The sequence below is a fragment of the Gorilla gorilla genome, chromosome 22 (assembly GCF_029281585.2).
Source record: "Gorilla gorilla gorilla isolate KB3781 chromosome 22, NHGRI_mGorGor1-v2.1_pri, whole genome shotgun sequence".
NCBI classification, from domain to species: Eukaryota; Metazoa; Chordata; class Mammalia; order Primates; family Hominidae; genus Gorilla; species Gorilla gorilla.
In genome coordinates, this window is record NC_073246.2 from 35,614,026 (window position 1) to 35,638,932 (window position 24,907).

General features: G+C 40.1%; 1 protein-coding gene across 12 annotated transcripts in view; it reads left to right on the plus strand.

Annotated features, from left to right (window-relative positions):
- Positions 1-24,907, plus strand: part of ITSN1 (intersectin 1) — a 258,350-nt gene that overhangs the window by 70,073 nt on the left and 163,370 nt on the right. For 11 of the 12 annotated variants that reach the window (XM_019017661.4, XM_019017665.4, XM_019017662.4 and 8 more), the window contains 4 exons: positions 6,261-6,320; positions 8,661-8,753; positions 10,076-10,139; positions 22,502-22,662. In XM_019017661.4, the coding sequence (XP_018873206.1) occupies positions 6,293-6,320; positions 8,661-8,753; positions 10,076-10,139; positions 22,502-22,662 (346 nt within the window). In that variant the 5' untranslated portion in view covers positions 6,261-6,292. Of the gene's footprint in view, positions 1-3,739; positions 4,034-6,260; positions 6,321-8,660; positions 8,754-10,075; positions 10,140-22,501; positions 22,663-24,907 lie in introns of those variants that run through there. The other variant, XM_055373920.2, reaches the window with a different exon arrangement.

Sequence of the window (24,907 nt, forward strand, 5' to 3'; positions counted from 1 at the left end):
CCGTGCATATCCATATCTCAGGTGTGAGCCTAAGACAAGCGGGAGTTAATTCACACAATGGCAGGTCCCATTTCTACCTTCTTTCCTCTCTGGTTTTCCCCACACTTTACAGCCCACAGGTGCCTTTTTCATTAGTTCCTTTAACCACAAAGACCATGTTTCTCTTGGAGTTTTAGTCTCTGCACCTGTGCTTCACTGCATAGCTCCCTGACTGGGGCCCACCTGTGGGGCAGAGTTGTAGAGAAAAGACGAAAAAGAAAGTTTTTACTCCATGGAAAGGAAACTTTTTAGAAACTTTTTACTCACCTCCCAAATCTGCCTACTTTTGTCTACTTCTTATTGTCCTCAAGTATTATAGTTACATTTTGTGTTCTGTCTGCTATAGCAGAAGCAGAACTCTGGTTTGTGACATTTTATTTTATTTTTATTTTTGAGACTGAGTCTTGCTCTTGCTGCCCAGGCTGTAGTGCTGTGGCAGGATCTCGGTTCACTGTAACCTCTGCCTCCTGGGTTCAAGCGATTCTTGAGCCTCACCCTCCTGAGTAGCTGGGATTACGAGTGCCCACCACCATGCCCATCTAATTTTTGTATTTTTATTAGAGACAGGGTTTTATCATGTTGGCCAGGCTGGTCACGAACTCCTGACCTCAAGTGATCCGCCTGCCTTGGCCTCGCAAAGTGCTGGGATTCCAGGTGGGAGCCACCGTGCCTGACCAGGTTTTGTGACATTATTTAATGTCTTGGATATGTGATTATTCTTTTTCAACATGGTAGCCCTTTTTTTTTTTTTTTGAGACGGAGTCTTGCTCCGTCTCCCAGGCTGGAGTGCGGTGGCACGATCTAGGCTCACTGCAAGCTCTGCCTCCCAGGTTCACGCCATTCTCCTGCCTCAGCCTACCGAGTAGCTGGGACTACAGGCGCCCGCCACCACGCCCGGCTAATTTTTTTTGGTATTTTTAGTAGAGACGGGGTTTCACCATGTTAGCCAGGATGGTCTCAATCTGCTGACCTCATGATCTGCTCGCCTTGGCCTCCGAAAGTGCTGGGATTACAGGCATGAGCCACCACTCCCAGTCTCAACATGGTAGCCTTTTACAAATTACTATATTTTTTTCAAATTGTAGTAATTCATACAGCAAGCATATATAATGGTAGGACAAAAAGCACCTTAAGCCAAGATGTCATCTCCATGGTCTGTCCAGGTAGCATAGAACACAAAAGGAGATGTGATTGAAAGATGTTGCTTCATCTACATGTTCCTACTATTGTCTGGGGTTCCTTAGGAGCCAAGGAGAACCTCGCTGTGATTGGCATTGGAAAGACCTGTGGTTGGAAGAAAATTACCTGGGAACATTCCAGCCTCATCTTTTTTTTTTTTTTTTTTTGAGACGGAGTCTCGCTTTGTCACCCAAGCTGGAGTGCAGTGGCGCTATCTCGGCTCGCTGCAACCTCCGGCTCTCGGGTTCAAGCAATTCTCCTGCCTCAGCCTCCTGAGTAGCTGAGACTACAGGCATGTGCCACCACACCGGGCTAATTTTTTGTTTGGTGGAGACGGGGTTTTACCGTGTTAGCCAGGATGGTCTCCATCTCTTGACCTCGTGAGCCACCGCCCCCAGCCCAGCCTCATCTTTAAGCCATAATTTGGCTATTGTGTTAGTGAATAAGCCTGAAAGGTACATCTTCATTCATACATAAACATAATTTAGTTTTCATTAGGTAGATTCCTTGTTCACATCCAGCTGAGAACATGACACTAAAGAAATCGGGCTTTAATTAGGGAGGGAAAGAGAGAGAACGTGAAGTCCCTTTGGTTGTCACTTAAGAGATACAGATGAAGGAGAAGTAGAGTTGGTGGTCAGAAGGGCCAGAAGGTAAATGTAGTCTAATATTAGTCATAGTGAGGTGAAGGCTTTTGGAGAGTAGAGATTCACCTAGGGTGAGAATTATTTCCTAAGTTCTAGAGTAGGATGGTAAATAACAAATAGTCTTAGGTGCTTTGTCAGGAACTGATAATGACTACAAGTATATTTGAAATCATAAGAGTTATATTTATGTTTGCTGTGATCCTCTCATAGTAGCTGTGAAATATTTAAAGTAAGGCATAAAATTATTATATCTATAAGTAAAAATGGTCTATTTTAATGCCTTCAGTATCATAGTTTAGTATTAAGCTAATGCTAACTTCATAAAATCATTTTTTCCTAAGATAATTTTTGAGATTTATAGGAAGGTAGAAATGCATGCATTTCCTCTGGATTTGCCATTTGTTGCATAGTATTATGTATAACATTTTCTTAAACAAAAAGTTTAAAGAAAATATTAGCAAATCAAACCTAGCTGTGTAGTGAAAGAATAACACGCATATATGAATTGGTCTATTGTACAAATTCTAGGATAATTCAATATTTGCAAATATGTCACTATAATTCAGAATGTAAGTAAAAGAGAAATTCATTATCTCACTAGATGCTTAAAGAAAGCTTCGGAAAAAAATTTAGCCATTTCTTAATAAAATTATAAAAAATAGGAATAGAAGGAAACTACATAAACATGGTAAATAATCTTTACTAAAATACAACAACAAACCAACCTATTAAAATATGAAATACCAAAACTGTCATTGTGAAAGTCACAGGCAATACAAAAATTATTGCTATCACAACTATTTTGTATAGCTTAGTATTATTGCTTTGGGCTAGTAATGTAAGGCTAAATTCTTTATTTCCAGAAAATACAGATCTAGGAAATCTAAGAGATTCATATGTGAGACTATTAGCACTAATAAGAAAGTGTGGTAAAGTAGCTGGATACAAAGAAGAGAAATCAATAATCTCTTTATTTTGCAACACAGTAAAAAAATGGAAGTAAAACTGAATGAACAGAATGTATTCTCATATATATTAAATATCTGTTTTACTATGCATTTAAAATCCACAGCTTACCATTTTTGGGAAACTCTACAAAAAGATATATGACATGTTGATTCCAAAAGGATTTTATGGGGACTAAGTGAGATAAAACACACTAAAATGTTCAAGAGAATTATCAAGGTTGCCTATACAATATATTGAATGAGAAATTGTCGAGGAAAAGAAAGGCAGCTGCAGTTTCTAAGGGGAATCTACAGTGAGAAGTAGTCTGATTCACAAACCTCTGGTTAAATATGGTGTCTTGACTACACTTGTTTTCTCCTTCCCTAAAGTCTGCAATAATCTCAAAGGAAGCTTAAAAATGTTAATTCATAGCCAGGCGGATGGGGTGTTGTCACCTGTAATCCCAGCTACTTGGGAGGCAGAGGCAGGAGAATTGCTTGAACCCAGGAGGTGGAGGTTGCAGTGAGCCAAGATTGCGCCACTGCACTCCAGCCTGGGGACGGAGTGAGACTCTGTCTCAGTAAATAAATAAAATAATAAAATGCACACATAAGTAAAATCTTAATTCATAAGGAGAAACATAACAGTAAAGGAGACAGTGACCAAAGATTTTAACAATTTTTCAAAACAGAAAGTGAGTGGAGGGAGTAGTAACTGAGTTCACAGAGAAAGATACCACCTAAGTACCTGCGGAGGTCAGTTATGGAGATAACAGCATGCCCCAGGGATATCTTGAGAGAGTTCCTTGTGCTTGGGGGCTCCACGTATTCCAAAAGGCTGAAGTCAGTTTTACAGCTCACAGTGGAAATTCCTTAAAAGTCTATATCCAGATCTTTTAAACCTTCCTCTCCTACACTCCAGCAGATGGGTAACTACTTCAGTCCCCTGTCTGCTGGGGAAATGGGAGGAGCACTAGAACCTGAAGTGCTCCAGACTAGAGAGGTGAAGCATGGGATTGAAAGTCAAGTGAGCCTGTACAAGTCTGCACACTGAAGTGTAGGGCCCTACCTCCTTCCTTCTTCACTCCTCCTCAAGGCAGCACTTAGATGAGTTGATCCCTTCACACCCCACCCAGCAGTTCGTTCTACCTGGCAAAACTTAACAGCTTCGGTGAAGAAACCTCCACATTACTGAACATTTGGAGGTGTCCCAATGAAAAGGTAACTCAATATACCTGATCATTTTACAGAGAAGCCCGTCAGTGAACAAGCCTGCCACCCACGCTGAGCTTGGGCAGTTTTTCAGTGCCTCACTATTAAATATGGAGGCGCATCCAGGGACCACTAGATATATAAGGAAAACCTTAAAAGTGAAAGAGACGACCGAGACAGGCGGATCACAAGGTCAGGAGTTCGAGACCAGCCTGGCCAACATGGTGAAACTCCATCTCTACTAAAAATACAAAAATTAGCCGGGCATGGTGGGGCGTGCCTGTAATCCCAGCTACTCAGGAGGCTGAGGCAAGAGAATTGCTTGAACCTGGGAGGCAGAGGTTGCAGTGAGCTGAGATCGCCTGGGCAACAGAGCAAGACTCCGTCTCAAAAAAAAAAAAAAAGTGAAAGAGACCCCAATGAACAAAAAAGGAACCCAGAGGAATCCAATGATCCAAGAAACAGAAGAACAGAGAACAAGAAAGTGCTTTTGGAAATTTAAAAATGTGATAGTTGGAAAAAACTTCTGTGGACAAATTGGAAGATGAAATTGAGATGTATTAGGGCAAGAGACTCATTTTTTTAAATTTAAATTTAAGATTTTAAATCTGTGAGTATTTAGTACTCGTTTATTCTTTTTTTTTTTAATTTTTATTTTTGAGACAGGTTCTCTCTCCAGTTGCTCAGGCTGGAGTACAGTGACACCATCTCAGCTCACTGTAGCCTTGACCTCCCGAGCTCAGGTTGTTCTGCCACCTCAGCCTCCTGAGTAGCTGGGACTACAGGCTTACGCAACCATGCCTGGCTAATTTTTGTATTTTTACTAGAAACAGGGTTTTGCCATGTTGCCCAGGCTGATCTTGAACTCTTGGACTCAAGTGATCTGCCCGACTCAGCCTCTCAAAGTGCTGGGATTACAGGTGTGAGCCACTGCGCCCAGCCAATACTCATTTTTAGCTGTGCATTTACCCTGTTAAATTAAACGTAAGGAAAAATATTCACTAAATCTGGATTTTTTTTTGAGACGGAGTCTGGCTAAGTCACCCAGGCTGGAGTGCAGGAGTGCAATCTCGGCTCACTGCAAGCTCCATCTCCTGGGTTCACGCCATTCTCCTGCCTCAGCCTCCCGAGTAGCTGGGACTACAGGCACCCCGCCACCACGCCCAGCTAATTTTTTGTGTGTGTGTTTCCAGTAGAGATGGGGTTTTACCGTGTTAGCTAGGATGGTCTTGATCTCCTGACCTTGTGATCCGCCCGCCTCGGCCTCCCAAAGTTCTGGGATTACAGGCGTGAGCCACCGCACCTGGCCCTAAATCTGGATTTTTGTTTTTAGTTAGAGAAGAGGACTGGCTTTTTTTCACATCGGCTGTTGATGAATAAATAATGCCTGATGGAGATTTTTGGAGCATTAGATTTGTGTTTGGTAGTCTGGGACAGATGTTAGTGTAATAAGCATTGTTTACAGGATATGGAGTTAGCAGGACAGCTAACTCCACAGCCTTTGGTCACCAAACGAATGGTATCGTGCTAATCACGTACCCTTTCTGATTTTCATTTTCCTGATCCATAATATGGGGATGGTAATAATGGTAACCTATCTCACAGGGCTGTGATGATGAGTAGAAGAGATAAGACCTATAAATTACCTAGTATAATGTGTAGCATGTACTAAATGCTCAATGAAAAGAAGCTTTGATTATAACCATCAAGTAGATGGACTGGTAATTATAGATGGTTAAGAAAAAGGTACAGTCAGCCCTCCGTATCCATGGGTTTCACAGAGTCCATAGGTTCAGCCTACCATAGATTGAAAACATTTGGGGGAAAAAATTATGTCTGTACTAAACATGTACAGACTTTTAAGCATACAGAATAACAGTTGTTTACATAGCATTTACCTTGTATTAAATATTGTAAGTAATCTAGAGATTATTTAAAGTATGCAAGAGGACATGCTTAGGTTATATGCAAATACTGTGCCATTTTATATCAGGGACTTGAGGATCCACGGATTTTTTTTTAATCCATGGGAGGTCTTGGAACCAGTGTTCCTGGGATAATGAGGGACAACTGTATATTTAAAAAGTAACACGTGAATGAATGAATTCCTTAATTATAGAGCTATGCTCTGGCTCTAGTATTAGTTCTCTGATCATTAAAGATAGCATGTTGGAGTGCTTATGATTATACAGGAATTAAGTTTTCATAAACTTAAATGTTTCATTTTCACTTACAGGCGTCGATTAGCAAGGTAAAAGTAACAGAACCATGGCTCAGTTTCCAACACCTTTTGGTGGTAAGTTTTCAGAAATTTCTCTTTTTAATGTACTTTGGGACCAGATTTTAAAAACTTGATATTATGGCAAATTTAAAATTAAAAGGTAGAGAAAATAATATAATCAGCATTCATGTATTCCATCATATAGTTTCATTAATTATCAACTCATGCCGAATATTGTTTCATCTGGATTCTTTTGGAGCAACTCCCAGGCGTCATATCATTTCATCTATAAATATTTTAGTATGTGTACCTAAAAGATAAGAAAACGTTTAAAGACATAACTTCAGTACCATTATCACATCTATAAAAATTTACAATACCGGGCTGGGCATGGTGGCTCACGCCTGTAATCCCAGCACTTTGGGAGGCCGAGGCTGGTGGATCACCTGAGGTCTGGAGTTCAAGACCAGCCTGGCCGACATAGTGAAACCCTGTCTCTATGAAAAATACAAAAATTAGCCGGGCGTGGTGTCAGGCACCTGTAGTCTCAGCTACTTGGGAGGCTGAGGCAGGAGAATGACATGAACCCGGGAGGCGGAGGTTGCAGTGAGCCGAGGTCGCACCACTGCACTCCAGCCTGGGCGACAGAGCAAGACTCCATCTCTAAATAAACAAACAAACAAACAATACCATATTATTGTACCTATAAAATGTTTGCTATATCTAGTCTTTACCTTATAGTCTTTGGACATTTCCCTGACAGTCTTTAGACATTTCTTGTTATGGTTTGTTTGTTTAAATTGGGATCCAAATAAGATACAAACATTGCAATTAGGTCATGTGTTCCCCAAGTCTCTTAGTGAATTTTCCCCCACTCCTCTGTTTTTTTATCAGCAAGTTATTTGTGGAAGTGATAGGGTCATTTACACTTTTTCAAAGCCTGGATTTGAAGCATGACATTTTTGTTTGTTTTACTTCAGTTAAACTAAACATAAGTTTGAAACATATCAGTCTGCATAAAATGTGTTTTTTGGGTAATTTTTCCTAATGTTATTAGGAAATTGTTAATTGTTCTTGCTTACACCCAAGTTACTTTTTAACAAAAATACTTACTAAAAAGTAGTACTTATTAAAAAATACTTATTAAAAGTTCATATTAACGGATTACTCTTGGAAGCTGTCTAATCTTGTCATGAAGAGAGTAAAAGTCTCCGTGGGATTCTGGTACAGAGATCTGTAAACTTTTAAAAATCACTAGTTATTCTATTTTATTTTTGTCCCCCTTCTTAATTACTGTATAATTTCTGGTTTTTGTTTATAGTTACAGGGATGAATTCTGACAGGGCAGTGAAAATTTCTTCTAGAAGTTGCAGAACTGTAAGGCCTGTGAGGAAGGGGTCATTTCTGTCTTGGATACCTGTTCGATACCTGTTCATCCCCACAGTAAATATTTTTCCAGTGACTGAATGGATTTTTACTTTATCTGTCAGTGTCATCCCAGACCCGGTAGAGAGGAGAGATGCAATGTTTAGATGTTTTTGCTGGTGTGCTGGGCACATTCACATTTTGTGTGAAACATACGTATTGTGTATTCCCAGTTTTGTGGAAGGTGTCCGAGCTTTTGAAAGCTTTCATGTATGTAATCTAGAATTATTTTAGTCAATTTGAGGAGACCTAGGACTAAAGTCTGCAAGAACTCAGTCGTGAGTGGACATCTAGTAAGCCTAAGAGCTGAAACTGAAGGAAAACCTAAAACCCATTCTCTTTGGCTATTATTTCATATCAGGACATCCCCTGCCCTTCTTTTTTTTTAAGTCTGCTTCCTGCATACTGAGATACCCGTTTTTAAAAACAGCTTTAGTGAAATATAATTTATATTCCATAAAATTTACTAGCTTTAGTTGTATAATAATTTTTAGCAAATTATATAGAGTTGTGCAACCATCACCACAATCTAATATATTAATATTTTAATCACCCCCCAAAAGATTTTCATGGATATTTATCACACTCAACTTCTTCTTTCATAACTTTTGCCTGTGGCATTTAAGGCACTTGAGAGTACAGTTTTAGGTTTAAGTTAATTTAGTCTGTTGCTTGGGTTTATGTAAGTAAATTATTAATTTACTATAATCTTGCTAACTATGGGATTATAAAACAAGTTTCTAAAAAAGGAATGTGTGCCTCTTCTTTTCTTTCCCTCCCATTCTCTCTCTTTCTGTTTCTTACATTTTGTGTCCTGTTTTACACTTTTCTAACTTTATATGCATAACTTCCAAGGACAAGAAGATGTGAATTTATCAAGTCTTTATAATACGTTGACAGAATCTTGAAGTGCTGTGGAAATAGTGTGTGAGAGCATTTTGTTTTCCTTTTCTCACTGAGTAATTTGTTTGTCTTTTCTTTGGATTTTAGGCAGCCTGGATATCTGGGCCATAACTGTAGAGGAAAGAGCGAAGCATGATCAGCAGTTCCATAGTTTAAAGCCAATATCTGGATTCATTACTGGTAATCACAGTCAGCATTTTTTCATTTTTACTTATCAGTAGTGCAGATGTCTGTGGAAACTCTATCATGCAAAGCCGAGATGGGCAAATATGACCAAGGAGAGACATTTACCTGTTTTGCCCTAACCTTGTGCCTGTCCTTTTACAATTTTTTTACACATAATGGAATCATACCTTGTTTGCAATTTTTAGTGCGTGTCAAACCACTTGTTTTGTGCATGTAGTTTATGGGAATTGGTTAAGATCAAAGGACCAGTGGCTCACACTGGTAATCCCAGCACTCTGGGAGGCCGAGGTGGGCAGATCCCTTGAGGTCAGGAGTTCCAAACCAGCCTGGCCAACATGGTGAAACCCCGTCTCTACTAAAAATAAAAAATTAGCTGGGTGTGGTGGTGGGCGCCTGTAATCCCAGCTACTTGGAGGCTGAGGCAGGAGAATTGTTTGAACCCTAGAGGCAGAGGTTGCAGTGAGCCGAGATCACGCCACTGCACTCCAGCCTGGGTGACAGAGCGAGACTCCATCTCAAAAATAAACAAACTAATTTTCCTGTTTGATTATTTTTCAGGAATTCACTTTAGAAAAAGTGGAATCTTTATTTCCGGGGGAATTGTTCTGCTACCATGACCAGCTAATTTCTTCTTCTTCTTTTTTTTTTTGAGACAGAAGTTCGCTCTTGTTGCCCAGGCGGGAGTACAATGGCGTGATCTCGGCTCACTGCAACCTCCCCTTCCAGTTTCAAACGATTCTCCTGCCTCAGCCTCCCAAGTAGCTGGGATTACAGGCACCCATTACCATGCCCAGCTTATTTTTTATATTTTTAGTAGAGATGGGGCTTCACCATGTTGGCCAGGCTGGTCTTGAACTTCTGACCTCAGGTGTGGTTCTTAATCATTGTCATTTATTCTCCGTAAATACTTCAGAAGTACCCAGAATTTGGAGTATAGGTATTGGGAATGGCAAATAACTTTTTTTATAAAGTGAAAGTATGGGTCATCAGTTTCCTAAGGATTCCTATAAATGTGCTTTTGCACAATGGGTAGCTGTTCATATCTTAGTTAATAGCAGATTAATTAAAGTGGAAAATCTATGCCAGGAAATGGTAGGCCCTTTTTGAGATGATTTTTTGAATTCTAAAGTCAGTGCTGATGGATTCTTTTACTGTTGCCTATGGGCTTATCCTTGGACTTTTATAATGCACTCAACTGGTATTTATAGTATTACCAGCCTCTTTGTAAATTTTGTAATTTTGCTATTACAGGATTTCTGTCAGCTGTTGGTTTTTTTTTTTTTTTTTCCCTGAAACTTTTTCCATTTAATTTACAGGTGATCAAGCTAGAAACTTTTTTTTTCAATCTGGGTTACCTCAACCTGTTTTAGCACAGATATGGTAAGTTGGAATTTTACATGAAATTTTACATAAGCATAAGGCAAAATAAAATATCGTTTAGTTCTGTTTGGTAATATGATTTCTTATGTTATAAAAGGAGAACATGTATCTCTAGCCTGAAATATCTTGTTACTTCTTACCAGAGAGTTATGTCTGAAAAGTGTCTTTCTCATATGGAACTAAAACAAAACGACAAAAAAAGTGGTGACATTTGAATGACAACACTGTCAAAAAGTTGAATTTCCATGGAGACATCTAAATTTTGGTGTTCCTTCACCAATTAGTTTTGGCTTCACCCATATCACCCACATTTATTTGAATGTCCCACATTTCTTGCTTTATAATGGAATGATTTTTTATCTTTCATTGACTGAAGAATAAAAGGTAAAGAAAATATTTGAGAGTTAGTGCATGGTAAGTCCATAACATTAATAGATAATAGTGAATTATTTGACTATCACAAATAGGCATTCAATCTTTTAAGCCACAGGAAATACAGAGAGTATAATAAAAAGGGTGGCAAATACAGTTTTGGATTCTTGACTCATGGCTTTGGAGAGCCATGCTGAATTCTGTTGTCCTCTAAGGTGTCTCATTTTTTTCACCAAGGGTGCTTAATACTTCACTTCCCTGAGTTAATTAGTGATACGAAGGCAGCTCGCTATGAAGAAAGAGCATGTAGGCTGGGCACGGTGGCTCGTGCCTGTAATCCCAGCACTTTGGGAGGCCGAGGCGGGCGGATCACGAGGTCAGGAGATTGAGACCATCCTGGCTAACACGGTGAAACCCCATCTCTCCTAAAAATACAAAAAATTAGCCAGGTGTGGTGGCGGGGTGCCTGTAGTCCCAGCTACTCGGGAGGCTGAGGCAGGAGAATGGCGTGAACCCGGGAGGCAGAGCTTGCAGTGAGCCGAGATCATGCCACTGCACTCCAGCCTGGGCGACAGAGCGAGACTCCGTCTCAAAAAAAAAAAAAAAAGAGCATGTGATTTGTAATCGTACACCTGAGTTTGATTCCCAGGTGTACCATTTTCAGTGTCTCTGATTTGGAGATACAGTTACCCTCTTTGACCTTAGTTTTCTAATCTAGAAAATAGGAATGGTTATAGTTTTGTGAGAGTTGTTGAGAGGATTCCAGAAAAACCAAGGACTTATTGTGGCTCCTGTCACATAATAGGCCCTCAAAGTAAAACCCAAAAAGGTATCATCTCCAGGGACTGGGTATTCTACATAACTGAATTTTCCAGCTAACTACTTTGTCCTCTTAAATGACCAAACTTTTAAATTTATAATCTTATGGAAATTAATAAAGGTTGATACAGCTTTTTGTTTCTTTTAAGCACAGTCTACAGAACACAATCTAAGCTTTTCTTGATGAAATGTCATCATTATGAAAATTAGTAACTGTCCTGAAATAGCAAAACTTTCACAGGAGATTGTGTGTGTGTGTGTGTGTGTGTATTTGGATATATTTGAATTGAAACGAAATGATACCAGATCTCTGTGCTTTTTTTGGGTATCTGCTTTATTTTCTTTTTCCTGGTTGTCAGCATATTGGCCGCCAGACTGTCTCTAAACTAGTGTGCTTGCTCCTCTGAAGCCATTCTAATTCTAACTTCTGATCTATTAGAGCTAAAAAATCAGATAACCAAGCGGTTTTGGAATTACAGTTTAAGTAAAGTAAGAGGCTCAGATGAAGAAACAGCCTGCAAGAAAGAAGTCATGCGCAAGTGAGCACAGAAGCCCTGTTCTGTCAGTTAAATGTGAAAGTTTAAACGCAAGAGACCTGTGGCACCTTTGTGAATTGTAACAAGCTTCTTCTGCTTTGCAGCTCATACATGATCATATCTCATACCATCAGGACCTCTCGCTGGAACCTTCTTCCGCAGACTTAACTTCCTCCACTGGATTATGCTTTTGTGTTATATTCCCAATTTTTGAAAGTTCATTTATTCTTTCAACATTGAAAAATTATTTATCAGATATCTCCTGTGGGCCAGGGACTGTTAAGAGGTGCTGCGGATATAGCAATGAACAGAATAGACAGAATCCATTCTTTTATTGAAACAACAGTCTAGTGGAGGAAGACAATAACAACACAAAAATTGTCACATGGTGGTAAGTGTGGTGGAGAAAAATAAAATACACTCTAATGAATTTCATTTTTTTTCTTCTGTTTTTTGTAGAGGTGGTGGGATCTTGCTATGTTGTCCATGCTGGTCTCAAACTCCTGGACTCAGGCCATCTTCCTGCCTTTGCCTCCCAAAGTGCTGGGATTATAGGTGTGGCCACCATGCCTGGCAAAGACAACTGTCTTAATTGAAAAAAGTGACATTTGGCTGGGTGTGGTGGCCCACGTCTGTAATCTCAATGCTTTGGGAGGCCAAGGTGGGAGCATCGCTTGCACCCAGGAGTTTGAGACCAACCTGGGCAATATAATGAGCCCTCATCTTTAAAAAAAAAAAAATTTTTTTTTTTTTTGAGACAGAGTTTTGCCCTTGTTGTCCAGGCTGGATTGCAATGGCACAATCTCAGCTCACTGCAACCTCTGCCTCCCAGCTCCAAGCGATTCTCCTGCCTCAGCCTCCTGAGTAGCTGGGATTACAGGCGTCCACCACCACGCCTGGCTGATTTTGGTATTTTTAGTAGAGATGAGATTTCACCATGTTGGTCATACTGGTCTCAAACTCCTGACCTTGTGATCCACCTGCCTCGACCTCCCAAAGTGCTGGGATTACAGGCGTAAGTCACTGCGCCCGGCCAAAAAATTTTTTTTTAATTAGCTGGGCATTGTGGTGCATGCCTGTAGTCTTAGCTGCTAGGGAGGCTGAAGTGGGAGGATTGCTTGAGACCTGGAGTTTGAGGCTGCAGTCAGCTATGATTGTGCCTTCTAGCCTGGGTGACAGAGCAAGACCCTGTCTCTAAAAAATAAAAACAATTGTCCTAACTTTCTAAACTATTTTTACCTGAGTGGCCCAAAGTCAGGTTTTTATAATGACTATGTTTATTAATTAAAGATGGTAATTTGGCAATCTTAGATTGAATCAATCTTTAATTTTTTTCTTACGTTTTGCTAAATAAGTTTGTGATGGCATATTTTACTATCAAAAATGTCTGTAACTCTCTTTTCCCAAAAGAAATGTCTTTGAAGAGTCATTGGAAATTTCATGAACCACTGATATCCTGCCCAGATGATGGAATAATGCAGTGCAAATTATGAGTTTAGCAAGATCTGTCTTTCAACTGAGCTGATTTGATACTTATTCACATAGTAACCCTGAGTAGTACTTGATCTCTTAAAGCCTAGGTTTTTTTGTTTGTTTGTTTGTGTTTATGTTTTGAGACGGAGCCTTGCTCTGTTGCTCAGGCTGGAGTGCAATGGCACGATCTTAGCTCACTGCAACCTCTGCCTCCCAGGTTCAAGTGATTCTCCTGCCTCAGCCTCCCAAATAGCTGAGATTACAGGTGCCCACGACCATGCCCGCGTAATCTTTGTATTTTTAGTAGAGACAGGGTTTCACCATGTTGGCTAGCCTGGTCTCGAACTCCTGACCTGAGGTGATCTGCCTGCCTCGGCCTCCCAAAGTGCTAGAATTACAGGCATGACCCACTGCAGCCGGCCAAGCCTAGGTTTTAAAATTGCAACTAATAATAGCTGATCTAAAGAAGCAGCTCCCTCCAACCCCCATACTATTCTTATGTTCTTCTGTGATTTTTGTGGTAGGGTCCCAGGGTAAGTCCTTACTCCTTTTGGTAGACGGAAGAATGGGTTTGACTCTGAAGTTTTAGGCAGTCCTTGTGTCAGTCATCTGGGGAAGAAGATAATTTTTTGCTTTTTTGTTTGTTTTTGAGACAGGGTCTTACTCTGTCACCAAGACTGGAGTGCAGTGGCATGATCATAGCTCACTGCAGCCTCAATATTCTGTGCTCAAACAATCCTCCCACCTCAGCCTCCTGAGTAGCTGAGTCTACAGGCATACACCACCATGCCTGGCTAATTTTTGTATTTTATGTAGAGATGGGGTTTTGTCATGTTGCCCAGGCTGGTCTTGAACTCCTAGAGTCAAGCAGTCTGCCCGCCTCAGCCTCCCAAAGTGCTGGGATTATAGGCATTAGACATCACATCCAGCAAAGAAGAGAAGTTTGGATTAAGAATTGGAAACTCTGTCTAGTTTCTCTCTCTGAGCTTTACTTACTTTGTTCTGGACTTTGTTTCAAATATTTGAGTGATACGAACTGATGGGCAGTATATGTTAGAAACCTTTATTATGTTTTATTTCCATGTAGAAACTGTATTCCAGTTAACTAATTTGTTAACTTTCAACTGTAATCTGTTAATGCTTTGGGGACTCCTTGTCTCTCCTAGCTGATTTCCAATTAAGAATACAAGAAAACCTTAATTCTCGGAGGATGGAGTCAAGTCAGTGTGTGTCATGCCAAATTATAACCGTGGCCAAAGATGATACATCTTCCTAGAAATTGTCTTATTAATAAGGAGCTGGAAGGAGGTTGGCAGATATCCTTTTGGCAATTGAAGTGCTTAGAATTTTTTCAACCTTGCTATGATGTGGAGGGGAGGAGAATAAAGCAGTGGGAATAGACAAGAGCCAGAAGGTACAGGAAGGAAGAAGAGACGGGGTAAAGAGGCTGGACGAGGGCTCTGGAATCTGAGACGGAGGGCCAGCAGAAATGGAGAGAAAAGAGGGAGCGAGGGAGCACTACCTGGAAATGGGCCCTGAGAGGAAAGAAGGGAGCCAGACACATGAAGGCAAGGATTAGATCAACTTTGTGATGTGGTTCAGAATGGGTGTCAGGGCAAACAGCCGTATAGTCATAGTTTGTACTTTCTTAAGACACTCCTGAGTATGTGTCAGAAGGGCCTTCAGCCCCAACAAGATCAATTTGCTAAACTCATACAAAAAAAAAAAAAAAAAGAATAAGCACCCTGGACTCTTGATCCCCTCTCCTCCATCCCTCATTCCTGAGTCTTTACCATCTCAGTAGCTCATGGCGTTGAACTAAGATGACATCTTAGTTACCTGGCTGCCCAAACCAACACCTGGGCACCGCGCTTGATTTCCCTCTTTTCTTCACCCTGCATACCCAGTCCATCAACATAATTGCATTTACGGACTTTATCCCCAATCTGGCCACTTCTTTCCTACTGCTACCATCCTAACCTGTCATCTCACCTGGGCCCACTGTTCGAGCATCTGGACTGGGTTCTCTCTTTCACACTTGCCCCTGTAGAGTCTAGTCTACAAACAGCAGCTGGATTTTTTTTTTTTTTTTTTTTTTTTTTGAGACAAAGTCTCACTCCTTCACCCAAGCTGAGCAGTGGCGCAATCTGGGCTCACTGCAACCTCTGTCTCCCGGGTCTAAGCGATTCTTCTGCATCAGCACCTTGACTAACTGGGATTGCAGGTGCACACTACCACGCCTGGCTAATTTTTGTATTTTTAGTAGAGACGGGGTTTCACCATGTCAGCCAGGCTGGGCTCGAACTCCTGACCTCAGATGATCCACCCGCCTCGGCCTCTCAAAGTGCTGGGATTATAGGCATGAGCCACCGTGCCCGGCCAGGAATAATCTTTTGAGGAGTGCAGTGGTGCGATCTCGGCTCACTGCAACTTCTGCCTCACAGCTTCAAGTGATTCTCCTGCCTCAGCCTCCCGAGTAGCTGGGACTACAGGCGTGCGCCACCATGCCCAGCTAATTTTTGTATTTTTAGTAGCAGGGTTTCACCATGTTGGCCAGGATGGTCTGGATCTCCTGACATTGTGATCCGCCTGCCTCGGCCTCCCAAAGTGCTGGGATTACAGGCTCGAGCCACCCTGCCCAGCCTTCTTCCTGTTCTTTAAATGGGCCAGGTTTCTCCTTGCCTCAGGGTCATTGTACTTAGTGTTTCCTCTTCCTATAATTCAGTTGCTCTAGTTCCTCACATCGCAGGTTCATTGCCTTTCAGGTTTCAGTTCATATGTCACCTCCCCAAAGTGGCATTCCCTGACCAGCTAGTCTAAAGTGGTCCCCTCTGCCCACCTCTTTCCCTTTACCTTGGTAGCACTTATCACCATGTAAAATAATCTGGTTTGTTCTCTTGTTAGTTCTGCTTGCACTAAAATATAAGCTCTGTGGTGCTAGAAACTGTGTCTTTTTCATAGATATAACCCCAATTTCCAGATAGATGCCCAGCCCCCCACTCCCCCCTGCCCCATAATTGGTTTTTGAATGAATGAGAATGAATGACTGACTGGATTAGTCTGCACTGCTGCTGGGTCTCACCTCCAGCCCAAGGGGCAGCAGGTGAGAGATGAGCAGCCTGAGGCCAGGCTTTGTGGATGAACTGGGCTCCTAAAGGAATCTGTAGGTGCCAACACTGCAGGGAATGAGGTGGGACAAGAGGAGCCTGGCCTCATCCCTTCATCCTGTAACACACACAAAGTAATTTCAGAATTGTTACATTCACCTCCACTACAAACAACAAATTTAGGCCCGGTGCAGTGGCTCATGCCTGTAATCTCAGCACTTTGGGAGGTCGAGGCAGGAGGATCACTTGAGCCCAGGAGTTTGAGACCTGCCTGGGCAACATAGTGAAACCCCATCTCTACTTTAAAAAAAAAATTATCCAGGTGTGGTGGCACATGCCTGTAGTCTCAGCTACTCAGAGGATGGGGTGGGAGGATCACTTGAGCTGAGGATTCAAGCCTGCATTGCACTATGATTGTGCCACTGTACTCCAGCCTGGGCAACAGAGTGAGACCCTGTCTCAAACAAACAAACAAATTAAAAAAAAAAAAAAGAACCTAGTAAGTAGTGTAAACCAAAAAGTATCTGAGACAAGAGGTCTCAATCATTTTAGGAGTTTATTTTGCTAAAGTTAAGGACATGCTGGGAGGAAATAAGCACAGAATCACAGAAACTGTGCTTTTCTCCAACGATGATTTTGATGGCTTCAGTATTTAAAGGGAACAGGTAGGCTGGAGGGCAAAGAGGGAGGATATGGTAATCCATATATTGCCAGAGAAAAGGAGCAGGCAGGGGAATAGTCAGTTAGGTAATAGTAAATCAGTAAAGTGCTCAGTAAGTCGGCGCTTTACATAAGATAAAATGGAACATAAAGTAGCCTGTAGAGGTGTTTGACCTTTTATTTGTAGCTCCCTGCTTAGGAACAAAGGGAATGACAGCTTCTTGCATGACTCAGCTTTCAGCTTACTTTTCTACCTTTTGCATAGTGAATTGGAGTCCTGCGTTTTTATTTTCCTTTCACAGTAGATTTCAAGATTACTTTATAGTTCCTTTTGTTTTTAAACAGAGGACATATAAAGTACTATGTGAAGTTACTTGGACTAGGCTTTTTTTTCCACCTCTTATGTGGATATGTTAGTTATTTATAACATGATTAGGTTTATTTTCATTTTTATTTAATTTAGATATGCCTCCTCATCTTTGTGGACTTAATTTTATTATTTAAATACATAACAGATTAAAAAGGTTCTAAAAACCAAAACTAACAAAAAGGTGTGCTCAGACAAGGTCACTCCCTCTTCTATCCCTTTACCCTGTTTCCACCCATTGTATTAGTTTCCTGTTATCCTTCATTTATTTTTGTTGGAAAAAAGCAGGTACATAATGTATATAATGTGTATGTATTCATATTTAAATTACTTCCTTTCCTCCTTACATTAAGGTAACCTGCTATAAATGCTCTCTGTTCTTTTTTTTTTTTTTTTGGAGACAGAGTCTTGCTCTGTCACCCAGGCTGGAGTGCAGTGGCATGATCTTGGCTCACTGCAACCTCCATCTCCTAGGTTTAAGCAATTCTCTGCCTCAGCCTCCTGAGTAGCTGGGATTACAGGCACGTGCCACCATGCCCAGCTAATTTTTTGTATTTTTAGTAGAGATGGGGTTTCACCATCTTGGCCAGGCTGGTCTTGAACTCCTGACCTCATGATCCACCCTTCTCGGCCTCCCAAAGTGCTGGGATTACAGGCGTGAGCCACCGTGCCCAGCCTGTTTTTTTGTTTTTGTTTTTGTTTGAGATGGAGTCTTGCTCCGTCACCCAGGCTGGAGGTGCTATCTTAGGTCACTGCAACCTCTGTCTCCTGGGTTCAAGCAATTCTCATGCCTCAGTCTCCCAAATAGCTGGGACTACAGGCACCTGCATGCCCAGCCAATTTTTGTGTTTTTAGTAGAGACAGGGTTTCACCTTGTTGGTCAGACTGGTCTCGAACTCCTGACCGCAGGTGATCCACCTGCCTCGGCCTCCCAAAGTGCTGGGATTACAGGCATGAGCCACCGCACCCAGCCGTAACTACCATATTTCCATAAATTTCTTAGAATTTTCATTACCAGGGATTCCCCACAGTTATGTTTATTGAGAAAAGCATTTTTTGAGTATCACGACATTTTCAACTAAATGTTGGGATTGTCGTGTGTGGTTTAAAGTCAAGTCCCTAGAACCTCATGATTAAGTTTCTTCTCCTCACCCATGGAAACACTTCTGTAGGACGCCTTTAGAGTCTAATTAAGCCATTACCTAAAGTCTTCTCCCCTAACCTACTCATTATCCCACACTGGATATTCCTGTTTCTCACCAGAGACCATACTGGGCAGTGGTGTGGGGAACAGGGAATGGGCACCTGCCTGACTGATTGATTGGTTTTAGTGTGCATGTTGATATTGATTTTTATTAATGGGAACTCTTCCCCACCAAACCGTTTTAAATAGTTGCGTATCTTTTAAAAAACTACTTAGCAAAAGAAGGAAGTTCACCATTTCATTTTATTTACTTAATTTCCTTTATAAAACCTGAAAGGTAGTACAAAAATAAAGCAACCAGAAGCCAGTTTCATTTATGAACATAGATCCAAAAAAGTCAAAATCTTAGCAAATAGAATTTCACAATGTATGAAAAGAATACACAATGACCAACTTTATGCCAGAGGTGCAAGATTGGTTCAGAGTTGAAAAATTCTATCAACATTAGTCATTATTTCAGCAGATAAGAGGAAGAAGAAAACTTGTGATCGGATTGGTAATTACAGATTAGGCACCTGATGAAAAATACAGTAACCATTTCTAATAAGTAGAAAGGAAACTACTTAAATATGTGAGACTACTATCCATGAAAAGAGTCAAACTCTGTAAAATATTTGAAAAGGTTTATTCCAAGCCAAATATGAGTCACCAATGGCCTGTGACACAGCCCTCAGGAGATCCTGAGACCATTTGCCCAAGGTGGTTGGTATATAACGTGGTTTTATACATTTTAGGGAGACATAAGACATCAATCAATATATGTAAAATGTACATTATTTCGGCCTGGAACAATGGGACAACTGGAAGCAGAGGCTTCCAGGTCATACGTGGATTCAAGAGTTTTTAATTGGCATTTCATTGAAAGAGTTATTATTCAAAGAGCTGGAATCAATAGAAAGGAATGTGTGGGTTATCATAAGTGGTTTTGGAGAACAAAGTTTTGTCATGCGGGTGAAGCCTCCCGGTAGTAGACTTCAGAGAAAATAGATGGTAAATATTTCTTATCAGACTTTAAGAGCCTCCTTTATCAGTCTTAAGGCCTGTGTTGATGCTAATGCTGGTCAGCTGGGCCTGAATTCCAAAAGGGAGGAGGGTATAATGAGGCATGTCTGACTTCCTCTTCCCATCTTGGCTTGAACTAGTTTTTCAGGTTAATTTTGGAATGCCCTTGGCCGAGATGAGGGGTCCATTCAGATGGTGGGGGGCTCAAAATTTTGTTTTCAGTTTACATTACTTTCCAGAAATCACTACCAACTGTCATTCTAAACAATGAACTCTATTAAACTATTAGCTCTAGTAAATCTACTGTTTCATTTAAACTCAGAACTGAGCAAGAACGCATTCAGTAATGTCTTAGAGGCAGTAAGACCAATAAAAAAGATTGGCCTAAATATTGGAAAAGAAAGATAATGCTCATTTTTTTCTAGTTATGTGATTGTATATTTAGTACACCCAAGAGATTTTAGTTTTAAAACATTAATAAGAACTTGTAGGAGTCTGGTAGGATAGCTAAATACAGCCTAAATAATTTTTTAAAATAAAAAATGTTCTCTGTGCTTGAAATAAGCACCTAAAAATGGAAATGGGGGGAATGTTTCATCTAAAAATCTGGCAAAAATGATAAAATTCTTCAGAATACATTTAGCAAGAAAAGCATACTATATGAAAAAAGTGATACAATTTTATTAAAGGAAATATTAGTATATTTGAACAACCGGAAAGATTCTCTTTTCTTTGGTTGGGTAAACTATTGGTGCAAAAGCAATTGCGGTTTAATCAATTCTCGGAAAATCCCCTTCTAAGGCAGTTTTTGGATCCCAGTAGGGTTGTTTGTATAATAGATAAAATAATCTAAATGTTCATAGGAAAATAGACACCCATGAATAACCAAGGGGAAAAAAAAACCTTCCCAGACCTTCCCGGATCACAATATACCAGAGAGCCAGTGTGATCAAATCATTGTAATGTTGACCTGGAAATTGTTCAGTCAGAACAGATAGTCCAGAAATAGTTCTCACTTCATATGAACATTTGATACATGATAAAAATGTATATTAGTTCAGTGAGAAGAAGAGGGATTGATTAATAAATATTACTGGGAAAGCTAGGAATCCATGTAGAAGAAATATGATTGGACCCTGGAATAACTCCCCCACCCCTACACATAATTATTGGTTTAAGGATTGAAATGAAATAAAATAATACAATGTTAGAAAATCAAGGACTAACAACCTTCTAATCATATGATAAAAGAAATATTTTATATACGAAAATTTAGAATTTTTATGCCGTACATATACATAAATCAACAAATAATGAATTTTTAAAAATCTTTCAGCGGTCAGCAGATAAACAGTTAATTTGTGATACACTATGAGCTCTTATAAACTAACAACAAAAAGACATGCAATATATAGAAATTTTGGCAAAGGATTTGAATAAGCACTTCATAGAAGTGCAAATCCAAATGGCCACGAAATATAGGAAAGTGATGCTCAGGTTCACAAGTAGTGAGAAGAATTCAGATTCTGAATTCTTTGCTGAAGGGCCCATGACTACAGGAGAATGGGGAACTCCTATCTGAGGCAAAAAGAAGGTTTCTGCAACCACAGAGCTTTGTTTCCTGCGTTATGATCTTTATTTTCTAAAATGATTGTGCCAACTTTTACAATCTTGATCACTTTTAGAGATTTTTATCTTTGTCTTATGCCATACTTTTTATTGTGTTACATGTTTTCTTTCTTTGAGTTAATTCCAGCTATGCAGAATTGTTTTCTGTGTAACTTAATTTTCTTTTGTGAACACTGTCCGGATATGGCTCAGTCTAAAAGATCATGGTATTTTAATTGAACTGTCTTATTTAGATCTTTCAAATACATTTTTCATAACATTGGTTTAAAAAAAATCCTCATGCTTTTAATATCTGGATTAAAAGAAATAAAATCTGAATAAAACTTTTTTATGCAGAAGAGGTTAAGTCATGAATATGCACAGTTTTGATGATATAATGTAGTTTCCAGTTACAAGGACAAACTTTTGCTTACTTGATCTTAGCCAAAAGGCCGAGAAGCGATTCCTTTTGCTTACTCTTCTTTGAGAAAGTACTTTACATTAACGCTCATTACAGTTTGCACTTGGACCATGTATATTTGAGTACCATTTTCAAATAGCAAACACATTTTGTAAGCTAACTTACAAAATTGTTGAGTGATATGGGGCATGATTCTAAAGAAAAGTTAGTTTCAAGAGCTTTAGAGGTTTAGTAGCATTATAGTTGAGTAACCCTAGCATAGCATAAGTAGGTAGCATAGCATACTGTGTCATGTTCCCACACTGAGGTTTGTAGAGCTCTACAAAGAATGCAATCTAAGTATCTCTAGCAATATTAACATTCCGTTTGTAAATCTTTTTCTTTTCTAATAGCTTTATTGTGAAAGAATTCACATAATAAAATTTACTCGTTTAAAGTATCTAATTCATTGGTTTTAGTTCATTCACAGAGTTGTGCGACAGTCACTATTAGCTAATTTTAGAATGTTTTCATCACTTCAGAAAGAAACCCCTTTTGATGTCTAAAGTACAAATCCTCACACTGAGGCTGAAAATTACCTGCTAAAGTGGCAGAGTGAAAGATATTTTATGTTTATATAAAACTTGGCCAGTATTTACAGGCTATTCCCCATAGTTTGGTAAACAGTTATGTTTTCTGTTGTCTCTAGGGGTAAGAGTGCTAATTATTTTGTTTTCGTGTTGGTGGGAGTGGTGGTTTTGGAAAGGTTCTTTTATGGTCACAGTTGTTCTCAGGCCATGCTGTTGGTTTGCAGGGCACTAGCTGACATGAATAATGATGGAAGAATGGATCAAGTGGAGTTTTCCATAGCTATGAAACTTATCAAACTGAAGCTACAAGGATATCAGCTACCCTCTGCACTTCCGCCTGTCATGAAACAGCAACCAGTTGCTATTTCTAGCGCACCAGCATTTGGTAAGTCTGAAAATGAATTGGTTTCTGTATTTTCTTGTATATTTTAAAAATAAATGTTTTCCTTTTTTTCCCTCTTGGTTTATAACATTATGAAATTCTAGGAGGTAATTCTGTCTGAAAAATGATGGCCCCCTGCAGGAAGATATTGCTGGGGAGAAGAAGGAGCATGTTCACATTTGAACCCTAGGATGTAAAGTAATCAAAATGAAAGCAGAGATGCAGGCCGTCAGTCAGGGGAAAAGGAACAAACTTACAGTCCGCTGCTGCAGCTTCTGGGTTTTTTTTTTTTTTTCTCTTCCATTGATCCTTCAGGTTGTTGCATACTTCCTTTTGATTTTCGGTTTCCATAATGTCTGTTTCTCCTTGTGCATAAACAATTCCTTTGGATTATGGCATCTAGAAATATATATATTTTGAATCACAGTATTGAGTCACTTGGCCACATTAAATTCTTTCTTAGAACAAAATGGAATAGAGAAAAAGTAAACATTGTTATCCTGATTAAAAACCTAATTCCAGCCAGGCATGGTGGCTTACACCTCTAATCCCAGCACTTTGGGAGGCTGAGGCAGGTGGATCACCTGAGGTCAGGAGTTCGAGACCAGCCTGGTCAACATGGCGAAACCCCATCTCTACTGAAAATATAAAAAATTAGCCAGGTGTGGTGGTGCGCACTTGTAATCCCAGCTACTCGGAGAGGCTGAGGCAGGAGAACCTGGGAGGCAGTGGCTGCAGTGAGCCAAAATTGTGCCACTGTACTCCAGCCTGGGCGACAGAGCAAGACTTCGTCTCAAAACAAACAAACGTGATTCCATAAAAAATTATCTTTCAACCAGGTATTTTTCTTATAAGTTAATTGATTAATTAGTTGACTGAGATCAGTAGTTCTGATTTCTGTTCTCATTCTAGACTTTATTTAGGTTAATTTGAAGATCACAGTAATAAAATCTAACATCTGATTCACGGGGAGGTTCTTTAATAGTTTAAAACAAAACATGAAAATTGTGGCTAGAGTTTCTTTTCATCTCTTCATCCTCAGATAGCTGATGATAGGTGATAAAGTGAATAGATTTGGGAGGGGGCAGTCAACAGTAATTCAGGGTGTCTCTGATACAATTAATGATAAGCTAAGATACAGAAATACTCTGGTTTTACTTACTAGGTTTGCTATTAAAAACAATGTATTGCCTTTCTTGTAGTAAGTTTTAGCCACAAGGCTGGTTTTTGTAAGGGGAAAGGTTTTGGGAAGATTTTTAGGCAAATAGGATAGTGGTCCAAGAAAAGAAAGAAAAATCCATATATGAGCAAAGGCGAGGAAGAGCAGAAGTGAACACTGCAGCAGCCTCCACATGACTGGGGCCGTTGTTTGTCTTGTCCAGTGTGTGCTCACAATGTTTAGCCCTTAGTTAACCAGCTAATTTAAGTGGAACTTGCTCTGAATCCCTGAAGATCTCTGTAGCCAATCTTTGGTCAGGACCCAGGTGTTAAAATAATTCAAGGGTGTTTGGGGTCGAACACAGTGGCTCATGCCTATAATCCTAACACTTTGGGAGGCCAAAGCAGGAGGATTGCTTGGTCCCACGTGTTGGAGACCAGCCTGGCAACATAACAAGGCCTCGTTGCTACTGAAAATTTAAAAATTGATCAGGCATAGTGGTGGGTGTCTATAGTCCCAGCCACTTGGGAAACTGAGACAAGAGGATCACTTGAGCACAAGAGGTCAAGCCTGCAGTGAGCCAAGATCACACTGCTGCACCGCAGCCTGGGTGACAAAGTGATACCCTGTCTTAAAAAAAAAAAAAAAAAAAAAAAAACGGTATTTGGTTTTCTTTTGGCTTTCTTCCAATGCTACAAGAAGAAATCTCATAGTGGAGAAAAGGTCAAATGACTAGAGGCACCCCATTTCTTCTTTTTCTCTCAAACCTGGGGTCAATAATTTTTCCTGTACCATTTAATTCATTTTCTCTTATTCCATTCTGCCATCAGAATTTCAGTTGTGGAGCTATTGCTGATTTAGTTTCAGGAGGTTGTGATCTTACTGCTGAGAAAGTTTTACAGTCGTTAAGTAACCTGCTACTGTTAAACCTGCCAGGATTTCTGACCTAATACTCTGCCAGGCAGCCCATCACTCTTCCCCCCAGACTTCTCCCTGTCTTTTCTCACCTTGTTCTCACCACATTGATGTTCTCAGTAAATGATTTTGATGAGGCTAAACCATGAAGGATATCAGAACATAGGAGAAGTT